This window comes from Brachyhypopomus gauderio, chromosome 2, assembly GCF_052324685.1.
Source record: "Brachyhypopomus gauderio isolate BG-103 chromosome 2, BGAUD_0.2, whole genome shotgun sequence".
NCBI classification, from domain to species: Eukaryota; Metazoa; Chordata; class Actinopteri; order Gymnotiformes; family Hypopomidae; genus Brachyhypopomus; species Brachyhypopomus gauderio.
Genome location: NC_135212.1, coordinates 18,826,912 through 18,848,426, shown reverse-complemented (window position 1 = coordinate 18,848,426; position 21,515 = coordinate 18,826,912). Strand labels below are relative to the sequence as shown.

Sequence of the window (21,515 nt, the reverse complement as noted above, 5' to 3'; positions counted from 1 at the left end):
CTCCACTGGAGAGTGGTGTCGTTCCTCCCCCCAAAGGCCCCTTCTGTTCTTCTGAGTCCCCCCCTCACCCGCCCGTCCTTAACAATCCGCCGTGGTCGCCACGATCGCCCCGGCGTCTCTCTGGAGACTATAGAAAAGAACCAGGAGAGAGCTGGCAGATGTATTTTCTGCAAACGCCACACATTCCAAAGGTTCTGGAGTCAGATGTGTCAGATGGGTCAGACGGGTGGCACGACCTCTTCACGCCACCCACCCCAACTCAAGTGGGGGGAGGAGAGGAATCATTTACTGGTATGCATAGTGTTTACATGGGTGCTGAGAGAGGGGCTGTTTGTCAGCTCTTTACTCTTCACTGATCTCAGAACAGGCATCTGAGCAGAAGCAATCTTCTCTCACTTCCCTGTACTGTACCTGGGCCAGTTTACAGAGCCAAAAAAAAAAAAAGAAAAGGCAATTGTGCTAAAGCATGCCAGTAAAGATGACTGACTGGCTGAGATGTTTTTTGCTTTACTGGACCTTTTAAAGAATGAAGAATCTTTAGTAATCAGAGTGCTTCAGGGAACTCACTGTAACGAGGGGACTCCATCGGCTGTTCGTGCTGTGACACGGACAGAATGGGTAGGAGAAAGTGCTCTGGCTTTAGCCTACCGCCATAAGGCAGTGTGTGCGCTATTAGCGTCAGGTCGACTCCCTGAAATTGCTTTCAGCTGGACGTGACCAGGTTGCAGAGAACAGGGGAGCATGGGGATGCTAGGAGAGAGAGAGAGAGAGGGAGAGGGAAAGAGAGACAGAGGGAGACTGTTTCATCCTCAGGTGGATATATTTCTCTTTCATGCCTGGCTTTTTTGGGGATTTTTTTTTATTATTGGTCCTTAAAGAAGACTTTGAAGAGCTCAGGTGTGCATGGCTAAACCAGCATGACTGATGTCTTGTGTGCTGCCAACATGACCGCAGTGAGGACGCTCATATAGCCTTCAGTACTGGGAGGAGACCGCCACAAATCCCGGAGAGCTGTCTGCTTATTATCGACTCTACGCGGCTGTAAAAGATAACACCCGCTACTGTAAACAAACAGAAATGTGGCAATTCCACAGATGACACAACAGCGCCTATGAACAATGAATTTACAGTTCACAGGGTTCAAAGGGTCCACGTGAGACATATACATAATCTAAGGACATTTACATGAACACGCAATCACTGACTATGGAACGCTTGCTTTTCTGCAACTGTAAAGTAGGAAGGTCTATAATAGACTCAGACATTCCATGTTCTTTAGAAACAGTTTTCACAAAGAATGAATAGCATCCATGAAATGTAGACCTGGAACACCGCTGATATATGAACATGACCAAACGTTTAAACCAACAGATCAGGTCCTGCAGATCCAGTGAGAGAATAAACGCCACAGGGATGACAGACCTTCGTGGCGAAGACCGCCTACTGCGGGGGGGTTGGGTTCCGTCGGGACGCTCCATCAGGACGCTCCATCAGGGCTCTGGAGTGTCTCAAACACAGTGGTGATTGAATTAAAGTAGAGAGGCATCTAGCACAGCACAAACTAATGAAATGTCACTCTGGAGCTATTACCCCCCGAGTCCAGGCAGCTGAACACACACACACACACACACACACACACACACACACACACACACACACACACACACACATACAATTGAGAGCGTCATTGACTGAACAGAAAGAGAGGTTACAAGGACATCCTCTAAACATTTAGAGCCACATCTTCTGAATGCCATAGTAACCACTACACCCTTCACTTCTTCAGACCTTCCTGTTCAAACTGGATGTTCGTTCTGTAGCTTTTATAAATTGATTTGGGTGAATTATTCAGACCCCCATATTCACCGAGTCCTTTCCCACCCACTGTAATGGAAGGTCAGGGAGGGCTACGCTGGGTATTCATTCCATTTCATAATCTTTATTCTGCCTTCGTAGACTGCTGTTCAAATGTAGTGGAACCCTTTTCAATTTTTCCCCCCACTCATATTGCTATCCAACGTACAATGAGATTTAAGAATAAGAAGGCACGGATGGGGCTTTCAAAGGCTTTGGCTGGGATAAAGGGCAGACATGTCCAAATCAAACCCTAATCGGCGATGCAGGCCCCGGTAAACAGAGCGGGGACCTTCATTTTCACTCCGTTCCACCTCTCGTTCCACTGCGATGGGAGAAGGACATATGACAACACTCAGATCGGTTAGACTCATAAACTCTGCTTTATTTCTTTGAATCTCAACTCCTCCGCATCCCCCATCCAGTACATTCAGTATATACATCTGGCCAAGAGACACTGCACAGATTTGTTCTAGTAGTGCTTACACTGGAAGAAACGTACACTGACACACGACTGCTAAGCTCACGGGGGGCAAACACAGCGACGCAGGTGAGGCAACAGTATGTGGCTGAGTGCATGTGTGCAGATACACACACGCGCCCAGGGGTGGGTACACACACGCACGCGTACGCACGCATACGTACATGAACACACACACGCGCGCATACACACACATACAAATACAGAAGCAAGCTGAAATCAGAACTGAATGAAGCTTCAGCGCATCACACACACACACACACACACACACACACACACACACACACACACACACCTTACTGACAAACACTTGACCACACAGAGATGTCATAGCAGATGCCAAGAGGCTGAGAGCGGATATCAGGAGCTGAATCCCTCCTGAGCTCCACGTACCTCCCCTCCTCCTCTCCTCTTTCATTGTCTAGTCCCGCCCTCTCCTCCTCCTGACCTGACCAATCACCACTGTCCCTTGTACTTCTTGTGCATTGGTTTGACCTTTGCACCGGTCCTGTGCTGTGCCGCAGCCCCAGACACAGCCTACAGCCACCCCCCCCCCCCCCCCCCCCCCAACCCCTTCGCCTGGCCATCCGACTGCCCACAATTCCTTTACAAACCTTGGCTTCACGAGACACCTGAACATGCCCGTCTCATCCCTAAAAAAATAAAAATGAACAAATACAAACAACCTCTAAACGTGCACAGCAGCACACACCAGAAGAACAAAGCAGAGGAGATATACGTGTAAAAACATCCTCCTGTTAATATTTGCTCAGTACCTGTCTCTGCACACGCTACACGCCAGGTGTCCTGCCTCCGATTCATATAAAAATCAAGTGGCGATTCTCCTATCGACACAACAGCACTTCAGTATGGAAGTAAAGACACGGTTGCTGGGGTCATCACTGCCTACTGACGGGCAACCTTCATCTAACCTGGCCCCGCCTTCGGCCCCGCCTCCCTCTTGGCAACGGCACAAATGCACTTCCAGGGAACGAACACATGGGCCTGTGTACCCGATATTTGACACCCCCCCCCCCCCCCCCCCCCCCCCCCCCCACCGAGGCAGACAGGTCAGCCCATACCATTACAGCAGGATGAGGGCTGGCTGCCCCTCAGAAAGTGATAAACAACCACACGACAGTTCTTTCACAACCGTTCAAGCATCACGACGCAAAGACATAAACCTTAAATTCGTTCTCTGGCGATGACACGACTAAGGAACTATATGTATGAAAATCAAAATGGTTCACAGCATGGGCTCAGTTAGTGTCTTTCATCACATCTTAACATTTTAAGGCCTGGTCATCTTGACTTCACTAGCAATGAAAATGATGAGAAAGACTTTTTTTTCCAACAGTCTCAGCTGCCAAGAGGCTGATGGTCAGAAAGGCAGAAACACAGGCAAACCCGTTGCATAATCAGACTATAAATCTGTACCGCTATCAAGCTGCATGTTATCTTTATGTAACACTCATGCACCAGACCCGCAGGGAGCAGGCTGTGTGTACAGAAGCCCGGCAACAGGCAGGAGTCCGATCTCCAGCAGAACCGCCCCTGCGGTCTCCAGGCCAGTACACCGGGTTATTAGCAACCATACACACACACACACACACACCCGTGAGATAAAGCAGCATTTGAAGCACATGCACCCCCCCCCCCCCCACACACACACACACACACATACACGCAAGCGCACACACACCCCCACACACACTCAAATGCACTTGCACAAGCACCATAAACGTTTCTTGTCCCTTTCTTACACACACACACACACACACACACACACACACACACGGCGCAAAGAACAGAACAGCGAGAACGTAAAACAGGCCTCAGTCACTATGTCTGGGAGTAAAACACATTATAATAAGCATCATCACTCCATGATAAATTACAGTCACAGAACATTCACTGAAAGCAGAACGTTTTGGAGAATCACTGGGCTGGTTTTGCTCTTCATCATGCATTTACAGTATAAGGCATGAAGCACACGTATGGCACTGGCATCACACACTAGCACAGGGCGATTTTACATACAAATGGCGCTCATAAAACCATCTCCAGCGAGTACACAACCACTTTTGATTGGGTTTAGGAGAGAACTATCTCTAAACCGAAGATACAATTCTGTGGAAACTGATGAGAAGAAAGGGGTACAGGATCAATATCTGCAATTTTATTGTACCATATCGATCGACTGATGGGTGAATTTAATTGATTTTCTGAGGTAGACAATGGAGACGTATTTCACTCTCCCTAGTCGGGAACACCCTATGCTGGAGGACTGAATGCAAAGAGGCGTGTTTTTGTCAGACTACTAAAAGGTCTTTTTTTCACTCGGTGGTGGATTCACAAGGCCATTCACTCTTCTGTTCTATTGTAGGATAATTTGAGTCAAATATGTATTACGTTTACATTTTCGGCTTAGTCCAAGAGCTTCGGATTGGTGGGGTAGATCCTTGGACTTACACGGTTCAACATCCCATTCTCAATTATAACAGAAGAACTGGAAAGATACTTCAACAATTTACCCTTATTCTAAGAATTACACAGTACTTTCTAAATATTGACTTGTTAATTATGCCTGGTTCAGAAAGCACCTTTTCTGTAAAAACATCGGTCATTATATTATTGCCACCTCAATATTACACTATTGACAAACACACAATAACATATTCTCTGTAGGTCCAGGTAATGTGTGGCAGTTGCGTTGTTTAGTGTCTCAGTCCTGTTTTGGGCACCAGAGATTTATTTGCAGTTTTTATGAGGACCAAACACCTAATAATGACTGAATACCTCATGAAGACTGAATATCTAATGAGTGCGAAAAGGTTCAGTAGTCTGGATGGAGCTTAGTGCCATAAAGGATTCACTAGTGATGCAAAGTGTTACAAAACTCTTGTTCATACAAACATAATCCTGGAGTTTCCGAAAGGCCTATTAATTAATCCACAATGGTTTTTTAAATGGAATTTTATACAGTGTGCATGAGGAGGAAGAGAGGACAGCCAATGAGGCTAAAGTGATGGGCGCAGGTCTAGGGTCCATGTGAGCAGGCGACATGAGAATCAAAGGAGAAGAAACAGTTCTGGGATCATGGAGCTGCTGCATTTCAGCACATAAACGCAGCAGGAAAGCCACATTGTTCTATTCTGGGGTCAGTGCTTTTGCCATAGTCCACTGATCTGGTGGGAAGGGGTCGTGCTGTATGGTTAAGACTGGAGATGGGACAGCATGAAGACATCCAGCCTGAAGACATGAAGACATCCAGCCTGCCCCCTCTGTGCTGACTGTAGCACTGTATATGAGCAGCCATTCATAAAGGCTTAATAAACACCATGTGAAGAGTCACTATCAACCAAGGCGTCTATTAAACCAAACGCTTTATAGAAGATGTCCTAAAACTGGCCTCAGTGACTGGAGGACACGGACGATCCATCCACGATGGCCTTAAAACATGGTCCAGGTCATCTACAGAGCATTTGTAAATAGCTACACCATTCCATCTGTGCTTGGGCAACAGTGGCAGATTACAGCGTCCGGATGGCCACGGGGTACAGCAGGGACATGTGTTCGGCCCCTTTTATCGGAAGCTTGCGGCTGGAGTAGAAGTGGATGATCTCCGGCACGCTGTCGAACACACAGCTGTTCTGGCCCAGGACGTACTTGTTGTCTTTGGTTCGAGACAGCTTCATGTGCATGAACCCCTGGCTGCTCCTGCAGAGAGGGGGAGGGAGGAAGGGAGGGAGAGAGGGAGGTGTGATAAAAGAGAGGGAGAGAGCACAGGGGAAAGGTTAAGAAACAGTAAAGGAAAAGAAGTCACTCATTAGGTCTGCTTAGCAGACGGTGTGCTGGAGTAATCGCAGCTCATTTGCGGGCCGGTCACGTGAGGCATCAGAATCGCGGCGCTTTTAACGAGAGCTCCGGAACAGCCCGTTAAGCCGGCGAGCGCTCGGCGGTCCAGTAAACGTGAAAAGCAAATGAAAAGCTCGTCCAACACCTTGAAGGGCGAGGTAGTCGCATCGGGCGTTTTGCCCTAATCCAATTAGAGTGGAGATTCCGCGCGGGGCCGACGCGGGTCTTCCAGACGCTGAGCGCCGCGTTGCACGGACCTGCTCCGGATTAAACGGATGCAAAGCAGCAGTGCAGGGAGAGGAAGAGCAGTGGGCTCTCTACAGCTGAGAGTGGGGCCATTCATCAGAGCTCACTCACTCAGATAGCAGAGAGCCATGTGAGGGGGGGGGGGGGGGGGGGTCCTCAGGAGTCCGCTCAGTGGACGATGTTCAAAGAACACACACACACACACACACACACACACACACACACACACTGAGATCTGGCAGACTTCCTCCCCACCTTTCATCTTGATAACACGCCTTATTAACATGCGTGTGCATGCGCTCGTGCATATGTCCCGCAACACAAAGAAAGAAAGAGAGAGGGAGGCAGGACAGTCCTATTAAAGTCCTGCAGGATGCGCAGATCATCTCGCCTCATCACCAAGTCTACGCCTCGCTTACCTGCTGTTTACATGTGCAGAGACACCTGCGAGCGCGCCATGTTAGCGGAGGTCAGCGATGGCCGTGCAAACACGGCCCCCCCGTAACTACATGACCAGAGGTGGCGCCCTCACGCATGCAGCTTCAAAACGATGAAGCCTTCCACAGAACGGTCATTCGCAGAAACTGAGGTTTCTGATCATAATTCTAATACCACCCAGAAGGGTCAAATCCCTGTTAAAGAGGTGAAAGAGGTACACGGATGTGTTAAGGGTGCGCCGATGATCTAGTAACGCACAATGCATGAAATACGAATGGGCTCCATCACCTCCACCCACTCCAGTTCCTCCCTCTCCTCCACCCAGACGATCAGCAGGCCAACATCTTCATCATCGTTAGAAATGATGGGAGGCCATGTTGGTGACCACAGACCAACCGCAGGCCTTTACTAAAACACCTCTGATTAATCTCTCTGCCACCGCGGCGGAGAGAAGACCCGCAGGTCAGCAGGAGAAAAGCAGCTCCACACGCCGGGATTCCATTCAGGTCTATTCGGCTTTATTCGGTCTTATCGTCGGAACGAAAACAAAGCGAAAAACGCAATTTATCACCATCACTGATAAGAGGAGGGACACACTTTTCGCTGTGAGGAGACTGATGTTCCGGTGACATTATCACTGTGTCCTTTATAATTGGAATTGTTAGATTCTAACCCAAGACTTATTTCTTGTACGGGCTTTGGATAAGAGGCCTTCACAGAACATGACTTCTGTAGCTCACAATCCTCTAGGCAGGAGGAACACTTATCTTTAGCCATTTGTATTATGTGTGCCAACACCTGGATCGAGACCCCACTCCTGGTAAAGCTACCTCAGCAGGAGGTGGGGGTGGGGTGTGGGGGGTGATGTGTGAGGGTAGGAGGTGACGGGTGGGGGTGTGAGGGAGGCAGTGAGAACATGTCTGCATTGAGTTACTGCACAGAGTCACAAATAGCAGGATAATCTGTCTCTTAGTGTAGGATATATTTCACCAGCTGTTCAAGCCATAGGAAAGTTGCCACTTTTGCTAAATTGCTACTTCAGACCTTCCATGATAGAAACCAGCCCTGCAGCTAAGAGTTAGGCCACACATCTCTGTTTGCATTCCCTGTACGTTTTTATTAATCACCTCTCCAAAGTCGTTTTAAATCACTTCAGCTCAGGTAAACATACCAATATCCAATGCCGAATTAGAAGGTAATGAGAACTTTCCTCTCAGCTGTGTTTTCTGCTGCAGACTTGAATTCCAGGGTCCTGGTGTCTCATCCTACGAGTGCTTCCTACGAGAATAACCCTTAATGTCCCTTCTGCCCATTATATATTTATTAAACCCAAGCCCTTTCATTTATGTCCCCCCTCTCCATTTTTATGGCCTTCCTGTTCATAAAGAGGGTGGGTAGAGGGACCTTCCACGAAAAAAACAAATCACACATATCAAACCAACTGAGATGAAGCTGGCTCATGGTGATTGGATGGTGATCTGGAACGGAATTCATGCAACATAAAAAAGGCTTATAGAGCATAAAGAGGTCTATGTGGACACGTCATGGTCAGGGCTGACCATGGACCAAGCCCCAGGACCCTGGCACCGAGCACTGCTACAAAACCTCCATCACAACACATCACTGCCTAGCACCAGCCATGTTAATATCAAATCTAAACAGATCTAAAACCAGGGAGCTCACGTCTTCAGCACCCTACCCAAACCCCCCCAACACACACACTTTTTGTTTTATTTGTGTGTGTGAAATTCCTACACTGACAGTGTCCACACTGTGACATCACTACTCTCACAGTGACCACACTGTGACATCACTACTCTCACAGTGACCACACTGTGACATCACTACTCTCAAAGTGTCCACACTGTGACATCACTACTCTCACAGTGAATACACTGTGACATCCTGACTCTCACAGTGACCACACTGTGTGACATCACTACTCTCACAGTGTCCACACTGTGACATCACTACTCTCACAGTGTCCACACTGACATCACTACTCTCACAGTGTCCACACTGTGACATCACTACTCTCACAGTGACCATACTGTGACATTACTACTTTCAGTTTCCACACTGTGACATCACTACTCTCACAGTGTCCACAGTGACATCACTACTCTCAGTGACCACACTGTGACACCACTACTTTCACACTGTGACATCACTACTCTCACAGTGATCATACTGTGTGACATCCTGACTCTCACAGTGTCCACACTGTGACATCACTACTCTCACAGTGTCCACACTGTGACATCACTACTCTCACAGGTGTCCACACTGTGACATCACTACTCTCACAGTGACCATACTGTGACATCACTACTCTTACAGTTACAACACTGTGACATCACTACTCTCACAATGTCCACACTGTGACATCACTACTCTCAAAGTGTCCACACTGTGACATCACTACTCTCACAGTGTCCACACTGTGACATCACTACTCTCACAATGTCCACACTGTGACACCACTACTTTCACACTGTGACATCACTACTCTCACAGTGACCATACTGTGACATCCTGACTCTCACAGTGACCACACTGTGACATCACTACTCTCACAGTGTCCACACTGTGACATCACTACTCTAACAGGTGTCCACACTGTGACATCACTACTCTAACAGGTGTTCACACTGTGACATCACTACTCTCAGTGTCCACACTGTGACATCACTACTCTCACAGTGTCCACACTGTGACATCACTACTCTCAAAGTGTCCACACTGTGACATCACTACTCTCAGTGGCCACACTGTGACATCACTACTCTCACAGGTGTCCACACTGTGACATCACTACTCTCAGTGTTCACACTGTGACATCACTACTTTCACAGTGCCCATACTGTGTGACATCCTGACTCTCACAGTGACCACACTGTGACATGACTACTCTTACATTTACAACACTGTGACATCACTACTCTCACAGTGTGTCCACACTGTGACATCACTACTCTCACAAGTGTCCACACTGTGACATCACTACTCTCACAGTGACCATACTGTGACATCACTACTCTCAGTGTCCACACTGTGACATCACTACTCTCATTAACCACACTGTGACATCACTACTTTCAGTTTCCACACTTTGACATCACTACTCTCAGTGTCAACACTGTAACATCACTACTCTCACAGTGACCACACTTTGACATCATTACTTTCACAGTGACCACACTGTGACATCACTACTCTCACACTGTTCACACTGTGATATCACTATTCTCAGTGACCACACTGTCTTTACTCTCCAAGATCCAAGATTCTTTCTGTAGCTTTTGTGTGTGTGTGCGTGTGTGTGTGTGTGTGTGTGTGTGTGTGTGTGTGTGTGTATGTACAGTTGTGATCAAATTTATTCAACCCCCAATGCTGCGAAGGGTTTTATGGAATTCAGTGCACATTTGTAATTGTGTTCATAATGAAATCTTACAAGGACTTGTTAAAGAACTAAATGCAACTAAGATAGCATCAATTTTTTTTGTCATAAAGTATTAAATGGCCTTTTTGTGATTTCTTCATTGACACAATTATTCAACCCCTTTACGACTACCACTCCTAAGAACAGAGGTTCATTCCAGTGTTTTCCATCAGGTATTGAAAACATCTGTGGATGTCAACGAGCAGCAATCAAGCATGATAAGCACCAATTAGGCAGATTTAAAAGGACTGTGATACTCAGCTCCTTCTAGACATCTACTGGTGTGTTTCCAAGCATGGTGAAGGCAAGAGAATGGTCCCAGAAGACAAGAGAAGAGGTTATTGCTCTTCACAAGAATGGCAATGGATATAAAAAGATTGCGAAGTTGTTAAATATTCCAAGAGACACTATCGGAAGTATCATTCGCAAGTTCAAGTTAAAGGGCACAGTGGAAACGTTACCTGGTCGTGGCAGAAAGAAGATCCTGACCGCGACTGCTGTGCGCTACCTGAAGCGTAATGTGGAGAAAAATCCCCGCGTGACTGCTAAGGAACTGAAAAAAGACCTGTCAGATGTGGGCACTGAAGTTTCAGCTCAGACAATAAGGCGCGCACTGCATAACGAAGACCTCCATGCCAGAACGCCCAGACGCACCCCCTTGCTGACTCCAAAGAACAAGAAAAGTCGACTGCAGTATGCCAAAAGTCATGTGGACAAGCCACAAAGGTTTTGGGACAGTGTACTGTGGTCAGATGAAACTAAATTAGAACTGTTTGGGACAATGGACCAGCGCTATGTTTGGAGAAGGAAGAACCAGGCTTATGAACAAAAGAACACCTTGCCTACTGTGAAGCATGGCGGGGGGTCAATTATGCTTTGGGGCTGTTTTGCTTCTAATGGTACAGGAAAGCTTCAACGTGTGCAGGGTACCATGAATTCCCTTCAGTACCAGGAGATCTTGGAGGAAAATGTGATGGAGTCAGTCACAAACCTGCGGCTTGGGAGACGTTGGACCTTCCAACAGGACAATGATCCGAAGCACACATCCAAGTCCACTAGAGCATGGTTGAACATGAAAGGCTGGAACATTCTAGAGTGGCCATCGCAATCACCAGACTTAAATCCAATTGAGAACCTCTGGTGGGACCTAAAGAAGGCAGTTGCAGTGCGCAAGCCTAAGAATGTGACTGAACTGGAGGCTTTTGCCCATGAAGAATGGGCTAAGATACCCATAGGTCGCTGCAAGACACTTGTGTCAAGCTATGCTTCACGCTTGAAAGCTGTCATAACTGGAAAAGGATGTTGTACTAAGTACTAAAAAATAATGTCACTAGGGGGTTGAATAAAACTGATAATGATGTGAGCACAGTAAAGACATTTGTGGTTATTCCATCATAAATATTATGTTATGTTTGTCTAATTTATAAGTGCCTCTTTGATATAATTGTAAATAAGATGACTGAAATGATCAAAATCAATGTCAAACTGGCCAAAACACTTTATTTCAGTGGGGGTTGAATAAATTTGATCACAACTGTATGAACAGAACAGCCTCACACTTTGTAACACAGGAATGAAAAATGAAAAGAGCTTGCCATATCAAATTCCCCATCTACAATGTGCACAGAGATTGTTCTGATTTATTTAGAAATGGTAGGCTGTTCTACCTCTATAGAATTAATGATTTTTTATTTTTTGTACCCAAGCAGACTCACCTGGGTTTTGAACTGAAGAGACTGACAATGTCATAACCCAAATATTCTGTTCTCTCTTGTCCTCCAGGTGTGTATCTGCCTGATATTCAGACAGAACTACTGGAGTGAATTAAGATTCGTCTAACAAAGAAGCCTTAAATAGCTTGACTTAAATATAAGAGAGGAAGTTCTCAATATTATCATTTCATTCACAATTCTAATAATGCCCAATACAAATCTGCATTCAAGGTATAGTGAAAATGTCGCTTTTAAAAATTGATATTATTCCTGTTTAAAAGACAGAACGGGCAAAGGGGAATATGGTGTAATGTGAAACGTTGGCTTGTTGTAGGTGAGCAGCACCTCCGCATGGCAGTGAGTGAGGAGCTGGCCGTAGACGGGGGAGAGGTGGCGTGGGAGAGCAAATGTGTGCGAGTGTGTGAGCGTGTGAACGCGTGAGCATGTCGGCATGCAAGTGTGTGAATGTGTGTGTGAGTGAGCGTGTGAGTGTGTGTAAACGCACAAGCCTGATGGCTGGTTTTGTTTTTTTTAATATCAGCCATAGCAACAGAGAACCTTAATCCCAGAAGCACCCGGATTTTCCTGCAAGAATTTCAACAAGGCAGCCAATTAAACCTATAAATTACAGCAATGTAGACGATGTGTAAATATATAAACAAATGAAAGCCTTATTGTAGCATAACTAACTCGGTCTGTGCTTTCAGTATGATGTGTAGTTCCTTTAGGCTCTGAATTCTGACAGTGGCGACTGCATATCCGGCTCCATGTGTTGCCCCGTACCACCCTTACCCCCACACTGAGTCAGTGAAGGGCCACCCTGGAGGTGACCGCCTCCATTTATGGGTCAGATGTCAGAGCAACCCCACCTGAGGGGGGCGTCAGCCACCTTGGCCCGTGACACGGGGGTAACCAGAGGGAAACAGGAAGAGGTGGAGAGGGAGAGAGGGAGAGAGAGAGAGAGAAGAGAGAAAGAGAGAGAGGAGAGAGAGAGGGGAGGGGGAAAGAAGTAGAGAAAGAGGAGAGGGGGAGAGAGAGAGGGAGAGAGAGAGAGAGAGAGAGAGAGAGAGAAGAGAGAAAGAGAAGGAGAGAGAGGAGAGGGAGAGAGGAGGGGGAAAGAAGTAGAGAAAGAGGAGAGGGGGAGAGAGAGAGAGAGAGAGAGAGAGAGAGAAGAGAGAAAGAGAAGGAGAGAGAGGAGAGGGAGAGAGGAGGGGGAAAGAAGTAGAGAAAGAGGAGAGGGGGGAGAGAGAGAGAGAGAGAGAGAGAGAGAGAGAAGGAGGAGGAATAAGGGAGGGGCTGAACAATGGAGCATGAAAATGAGGAATCCAAGCGGGAAGGTTACCTGAAAGAATGAGGGACAACCGCAAAGACAAATGGATGGAGAGAAAAGAGGGATTTCACGGAGAACTGCAGGGGAGTGGCAGATAATGGCCCCTCCCACCACAGGAAATGCTGAGAGAGCAGTAGAGCATGTGGAAGACGTCTCTCAGCAAAGACCAGCCATTACTGACTGATGTTAGAACCTTTCACGAGGCACACATGGAAGACGTCTCTCAGCAAAGACCAGCCATTACTGACTGACGTCACAAGCCATCATAAGGCTGTTTTATAAAACTGTATTTGAACCCACTACCCTACTGCATGTATTCATAAAAGAAACTCTTTCCACTGACCCCCCCCCCCCCTCCAAAAAAAAAAAGAAATTGAAATTGTTTTCAATGCATCCCACATTCCCACAAACTGAATGGCTGTATGAACAAGCGGTAGTGAGAGTGGGGAGCCCAGGAAGGACGTGGCTCTGTCATTATAAGACGAGTGCTCTTACTTGAGCGAGAGGGAGAAGTCGTTCTTGCTGGTTTCACTGTTCCTCACCAGGTAACTGGCTTCTTTACACAACCGCAACAATGACTCCGCGTCCGTTCGGCTGATTGCGCCGTGATACCAACTGAGAGCGAGAGAACGAGGACAAAAATGATAAAAAGGACAGACAGAGAGAGACAGGAGAGAGAAAATCGGAATAAAGGGAGGAGAGGAAGAGAGAGTACATGAAAGAGAAAGGCGGAGAGAGGGAAAGGAGTGAGAGCACAATAGAGTGAGAGAGACAGAAAGAAAGAGGAGAAAGAAAGGGGGGGCAGAGAGAGAGAGATAGAGATAGATAGATAGATAGAGAGAGAGAGAGAGAGAGAGAGAGAGAGAGAGAGAGAGCAGACAGGGATTAAACACAAAGCCAGATTGAACAGCCAAACAACTCTGCTGGAGACAGGCCTGGGGAGGGAGCTACTCACAACTGGCTGTCCAGGGGGAGGCTGGGGTCGATGCGTTCGCCCAGCGGGGACGAGCAGTGATCCAGGGAGCTCATCTTCGTGTTGACCAGGCAGCCACTCGAGTGGCGCTGCGGCGGCCGTGAACGTCCCTCTTTAGTGGGGGACATCCGACACTTCTCCACGCTCTCGAACTGGACTACAGTGGACACACACACACACACACACACACACACACACACACACACACACACACACACACACACAGAGGTCATGGCCAGGACTGAGACAGAACAGAATAGAGTAGAACAGAATAGAACTTCATTGTCTAGCCCTTTGGGGCACAACACATGCCAAATCCAGACAACAACACAATTCTGTGTCCACAATATATACATCATTCTAGACAACAATAACAGATATTTGTGCTTTGCTAATTGGATTTATGGCACCAGGAGCAAAGACGCAGTTCCATCTTGTTCACCAGGGATCCTCTGGTGCAGAGGAGGAACTCAAGAGTGCAGCGGCCATCTTGCAGCGTTAACAACATTCAGAGGCTTTTTTTGTTTGCACCTGTCAAGTGAAGGTCTTCCACTGTCTTCTGCTGACAACTTTCCATTTTACAAAGTGCTCTGACAAACCTGGGCAATTTACTGTTGATGCCGGCAGTGCGTTTCTGACCAGATGGGGATATTAAAAACCAGAATGTTCCCAACACGGCGGATTCCTCCCATAATGCTCTTGCTGACCCCAAACGCCTCCATTTTCAAATTATAAACCAACCACTGGCCTCTCTGAGGAGGGCCTACGTTAAAAGGAGAAACCTTTTAGTGGTTCTGATTCTTCTTCCCATAATCTGCTGCTCCTCATTACGCATGTTTCTGTAGATGAGGCCCACAAGCAGAATCATAGGGCAAAAGCCGCTTCTAATTTATTCATTATTACTTTTCAAGGCATTATTCATATTGATTACAACCCTGAACATATAAATCAGGCTGTGCCGTTGAGCAGTGCACCAGACCACAGGCCTGAATAAAGCGTGCGCAGACCAAATGCTAATGTGCCATGTGAGGCAGTTTCTGAAGTCTCACCCATGATGCACCACAGCCTCTGCCTTTCACACCCTGTCTGTCCACATCCTGCGAGTGTAGCACTGGCCAGTAGGGGGCGCTAAACACCCCGAAGCCTGGTGTGAGCTTTCAGCTTTCACTCTCTCACCTAACAGCGAAGACGAGACAATGCTCATGAATGAACATTCTCTCTCTCTCTCTCTCTCTCTCTCTCTCTCTCTTTCTCTCTCGCAATCACGTACGCATGCTCACACACATATACAGACACACACACATAAAGGAATGCGCACAAGCACACAAAGTGCCTGCTTTGAAGAGCAGCTGCTTGACACAAAAGACAAGAAGAGAAATCAATACAGCTCCGCTGTGTGCTCGTGCCTGAGAGAAGAGAAGAGACAGAAAACGTCCCGAAAAACTGTCCCCTGCTAAATCAGCGAGCGGGCTCCAGGCAGCTGTCAAGAGTTAAAAGCGTCCCATAGCTTCACGCAAGACAGTGTGTGTGTGTGTGTGTATGTGTGTAGCATCCAGGTGTGTGATACCACAAACCGCAGGGCTGGGGACTGCAACGTGGTGGTGTGTGACTTAAGAGAGACGTGCGGACCGAGCCAAAGAAAACTCTCAACTCCTGTCTCCAACGGCAACCACGAGAACCAAGCGCAGCTGTCTTATACCTGCTCCCTGATTGGCTGGGGAACACAGGGAGGTCACTACAAAAGGACATCTGTTTGTGTTTTCATTTACATCATGTTGCAGACAGCCTTAGTGCGAGTAACATACGCACTTAGCAGTATGAGAGTACATGTGCTCACCCGGGATACGACCTTTGACCCTGGAGTTGCTGGATCCCTATTCATGAGCTACAGGAACTGTGGTGTTTTCAAAAGGGAGCAAAACAAGATAAGAAAGAAATAAAGAATACATAGGTATGTGTATCTCTCTGTGTGGCCCAGAGGGATGATAAGAAGTGCCTGTAGTCACTGGTTAAGACGCACATCAGCTCTGTGTGGCTGTAGTGCGTTCGGTCAGCTCCGACTAACCTCCAAAGAATGCTTACTGCAGGCCTCGGTAACACCCGTCTACGAGACTTAAGAGAACGCAAAGTGGAACGGCTAACTCAGAGAGTGTGTGTTCAGTGGGGATAGTATGGCAGGTGGAATGTGTTTGCGCACTTAGTGTTCAAGCATATGTATATGTGTCTAGAGGTATTTGTCACTATTTGTGAGTGTGTGATTACATTTACCCAAGCGTGCTAGTTTACCCCCTTTTCTCCCTCACTCCCTCCCTCGCTACCTCTCCCTCCCTCTCTCTCTTTTTAAAACTCTATCACTGTAATTACTCTGAAGGAACGGCATGTCTCATGGCTTTCAGGATCTGCGCACCACTTAATCGACATTTACTGTCATGTGGAGAAGAAGGAGACACTTTCTGCTTACCATATGAGACTACGTGTCTGACCACCATGCTTTGTTCTCTGCATTGATTTACCAGGAAAAGCATTCTGGGAAATGGAGTCCTCTGGACAAAACTAATACAGCCTCAGGTATTGTGTGGCCACAGTGTAAAACACTAATTATCTTAATGAAACGAGTATATGTTCACCTACTGCAGGACACCATCATTCTGTATGCTTATGTTATTCCACAGCAAGTCACTAGGGGACAGCCTAAACCTTGTCAACGACTCAATAATATTTCATGTCACAGAAGGAATATAAAACTACCCAAATTTTTTATATCAGCTTAGAATATCAATGAAGGTAATGCTCAAGTAAACTGCATGAAATCTTAAATAGCAACTTACATTAATCCTTTTTTTAAATACTACATTAGAAACATTTACCTTGTAACTACATTTATGTGCCATTTTACATCTGTTATAAGGGTGATAAGGCACTTTTATAAGTGTTCAATCACAGCCTGTTGGATACGGAGGCACACAGATTTCATCGGCCACTGTTGACCCTGTCCATCCCTGGTCAGACCCCAGGGGCAGTGTCTGCATCTGTATATAAATATATACACACATAAATATACACAGCGGTGCTAGAAGGTTTGTTCTGTGAACTCCTTGAACAGGTTAGATTTTTCTGCTGTCTAACCATGATTACCTCTTATTGTATCATCACCATTTTTTGTATATGAAATGTCAGGTTTATGTTAATCAATTCCATTTATTTGTTTTTGAGGGAAATGTGTGAGTTACAGACTACATGAAACATGGGATCAGAGCATGTGCAAAAGCAAATTAACCACAGCTGTATCGGTAAAGTCAATTAGATAAAAGACAACAGGTAAAACACGTGAGCACTCAAGTAATCAATTAAACAGACCAATCAAATGAGACATCGTTGGGAAAAGATTTTAGACACATTGATTAAAAGGGAGAGGAAACCAATCAAACCACTGTCGTGCCATGGTGTAAAGCACACAGATCAACAATGCCGAGAGGAAATGAGACATGAGAGGAATGAAGGTGGTAACAGCCCATCAGTCTGGGGAAACCTACAAGATCATCTCCAGAAGATTACAGCTCCATCCATCCACTGTAAGACAAATATTTTACAAATGGAGGACACTCAGTATCACCGCAACTGTGCCCAAAACTGGACGGCCATCCCAGCATCTGGGATAAATGTACATTCATCTACAAACAGGCGAAAAGTCAGTATACATGACATTCACGGGAGAGTTTCTAGAAGGAAGCCTCTGCTCTCAAGAAAGAACAAAGTTGCCAGAGAGCACTTGGACAAACCAGAGCCTTTCTGGAAGTCCATTCTCTGGACAGATGAAGCCAAAATGTAATAAATTGGCCACCATCACAGGCACCATGTTTGGAGAGAGAACCTTCTCCCAACAGTGAAGCATGGCGCTGGAGATGTGAAGGTCTGGGTCTGTGTTTCTGCCTCCCGACCTGGATGCCTGCATATCCAGGGAGCCATCAATTACCAGGACCATCAACAGTTCTTGACCAGAACCTCCTGCCATCAGTCAGGGAATTGAAGCTGGGATGCAAATAGATTATGCAACAAGACAGCGACCCAAAGCATTCCAGTAAAACTAACAAGGAATGGCTTAAGAGAAATAAGATCTGCACTTTCTATTGGCCCAGTCAAAGTCCGGACCTCAATCCCATAGAAATGCTGTGACAATATCTGAAGTGGGTGGTATGTGGCAGATGTTTCTCCATCTTCTCACAAGTTCTGTAAGGAGGAGTGGGCAAAAATTCCAAAAAGCAGATATGAGACACTCGTTTGTGGTTACAGAAGACATTTAGTTGAAGTAATGGCTGCAGGAGGAGGCGCCACAAGCTTCTAACTAAAAGAGTTCACATACTTTTTGCACTTGGCAGATTTTGTTTTTGGAAGATTTACTATTGTTGAATTAATAATGAATATATATCTTTTCTTCTGTGTCCCTTATTTGGAAGTTTTCAGTTCTGGACATTCAATTCATAAAATTGTGTGTGTGTGTTTTTTTTTTAAGAAAACAATGACCATGTTTGAGTGGTTCACAATATTTCAAGCAGCAGTGAATATAAATATATATATATATATATATATATATATATATATATATATATATATATATATATATACTGTGAAGATATTGCAGGTGAAGATACTGCAGGTGAGTAACTGCAGTGCACTGTAGTAAAAGGTGCAGAGATAGTAAAACTGCAGTGAAGTACACATGGTTTGCAGAGACAAAGAGGAACCCTAGATCCTCAGAAGCACTTTGCTTGCACAGCATCTCTGAAGGCCTTGTGCAATTATCTCTTAACTCTCTCTCTCTCTCTCTCTCTCTCTCTCTCTCTCTCTCTATATATATATATATATATATATATATATATATATATATATATATATATAAATTCTCACACAAAACATGAAACATTAGCAAGATACAGCATATAGACGTGACAGAGGCAGAGATTTTGTTTAGTGTGAGCATTGTATGTTTACAGGAATAAGTCAGTTGCTATGGAAACCTAACTGGCTGTTTTCAGCTTCTCAGTCCTGTCATAACTGTCAAATCACAATATGAACACTTCACAATAACCCTAATAGAGGTGTGTGTGTGTGTTTGTGTGACCATGAATGAGAGAGGAGGATGAGAGAGAGATAGAGAGACAGAGACAGAGATGGAGAGACAGAGACAGAGAGACACAAAGAGAGAGAGGTTTTCGGACCTAGCAGCCATTCCACTAGATTCCAGTGGATGACACCACACCCTCCCATGACCCAACCGCCTCCGTCACCTTCTCTGGGGAACCAAGAACCCATGACAATGGCATGTCCAGCTTGGTGATGTCACACGGCTGAGATCGGCCTCTTAGCACACACCCACAAACGCCTCCTGGCTGGCTAACGGCTCTCAGACTTTGGTGTTAACACAGTGGTGGTGATCCATACTGTGTGGTTAAGGCAGTCTTATGTCCAGCATAGTTAAGATTGTGTTCCCTCCTGTGTGGTTAAGGTGGTGTTCCCTCCTGTGTGGTTAAGGTGGTGTTCCCTCCTGTGTGGTTAAGGTGGTGTTCCCTCCTGTGTGGTTAAGGTGGTGTTCCCTCCTTTGTGGTTAAGGTGGTGTTCCCTCCTGTGTGGTTAAGGTGGTGTTCCCTCCTGTGTGGTTAAGGTGGTGTTCCCTCCTTTGTGGTTGAGGTGGTGTTCCCTCCTGTGTGGTTAAGGTGGTGTTCCCTCCTGTGTGGTTAAGGTGGTGTTCCCTCCTGTGTGGTTAAGGTGGTGTTCCCTCCTGTGTGGTTAAGGTGGTGTTCCCTCCTTTGTGGTTGAGGTGGTGTTCCCTCCTGTGTGGTTAAGGTGGTGTTCCCTCCTGTGTGGTTAAGGTGGTGTTCCCTCCTTTGTGGTTGAGGTGGTGTTCCCTCCTGTGTGGTTAAGGTGGTGTTCCCTCCTGTGTGGTTAAGGTGGTGTTCCCTCCTGTGTGGTTAAGGTGGTGTTCCCTCCTGTGTGGTTAAGGTGGTGTTCCCTCCTGTGTGGTTAAGGTGGTGTTCCCTCCTTTGTGGTTGAGGTGGTGTTCCCTCCTGTGTGGTTAAGGTGGTGTTCCCTCCTTTGTGGTTGAGGTGGTGTTCCCTCCTGTGTGGTTAAGGTGGTGTTCCCTCCTGTGTGGTTAAGGTGGTGTTCCCTCCTGTGTGGTTAAGGTGGTGTTCCCTCCTTTGTGGTTGAGGTGGTGTTCCCTCCTGTGTGGTTAAGGTGGTGTTCCCTCCTGTGTGGTTAAGGTGGTGTTCCCTCCTGTGTGGTTAAGGTGGTGTTCCCTCCTTTGTGGTTAAGGTGGTGTTCCCTCCTGTGTGGTTAAGGTGGTGTTCTCTCCTGTGTGGTTAAGGTGGTGTTCCCTCCTGTGTGGTTAAGGTGGTGTTCCCTCCTGTGTGGTTAAGGTGGTGTTCCCTCCTTTGTGGTTAAGGTGGTGTTCCCTCCTGTGTGGTTAAGGTGGTGTTCTCTCCTGTGTGGTTAAGGTGGTGTTCCCTCCTGTGTGGTTAAGGTGGTGTTCCCTCCTGTGTGGTTAAGGTGGTGTTTCCTTACAAGCAGAAGAGTCCCTATGGTTTAGGTGCTTTCTGTACTGGCCTGCACTTCAATGCTCAATCGTGTGGACCAGTAACATTCCACAATGTGGCTTCAGTGAGGAGATGCACCAGCACTCTGTCTGAAGAGCACAAATCCTTCACTTGTTTTAGATTTACTCCACCAGAGCACGTAGGACCTCACAAAACCCACAGTGTAATGGAAACAGAGTCTCAAATCACCACTTTTCTCTCACTTTATAAGATCTGCTTTACAATATCACTCAATATCTGCTGGCTCTTCAAAGCACAGGGGAGGCAGTTCAGTGTTCTCTTTCCCTCACGCCATCTCGTGACCACTTTAAAGCCTCTCTTCCATCTTCTCTACAGAGGCTACATCTTTTTTGCCTCTTTTTTTTTCCTGAATAAAAGACGCTTTTATTATAGCGTGGAGGGACACAAGCTCTCATGTGATTGACAGTTTTCTCTGTGACAATGGCGGAAATGACAGCGGTATTAAACTTGTGCTAAATTACATACAGTGAGAGAGACAGGCTTATTTTCTCCTGATCTCCAAGGCAGGCAGGCCAGAGTGCGCGGAGGAGATTGAAGTGAGTATTGAGGGAACGAGGCAAAGATTGACAG

At 46.5% G+C, this 21,515-nt stretch overlaps 1 protein-coding gene across 4 annotated transcripts in view; it reads right to left on the bottom strand.

The window, feature by feature from the left end:
• Positions 1 to 4,100: 4,100 nt before the first annotated feature.
• shf (Src homology 2 domain containing F) overlaps positions 4,101 to 21,515 on the bottom strand; it is a 94,106-nt gene continuing 76,691 nt past the window's right edge. For all 4 annotated transcript variants that reach the window (XM_076989591.1, XM_076989569.1, XM_076989576.1 and 1 more), the window contains 3 exons: positions 14,317 to 14,491; positions 13,857 to 13,976; positions 4,101 to 6,055 (listed from right to left, as the gene is read on the bottom strand). In XM_076989591.1, coding sequence (XP_076845706.1) covers positions 5,869 to 6,055; positions 13,857 to 13,976; positions 14,317 to 14,491 — 482 coding nt within the window. In that variant the 3' untranslated portion in view covers positions 4,101 to 5,868. The remainder of the gene's footprint in view (positions 6,056 to 13,856; positions 13,977 to 14,316; positions 14,492 to 21,515) is intronic.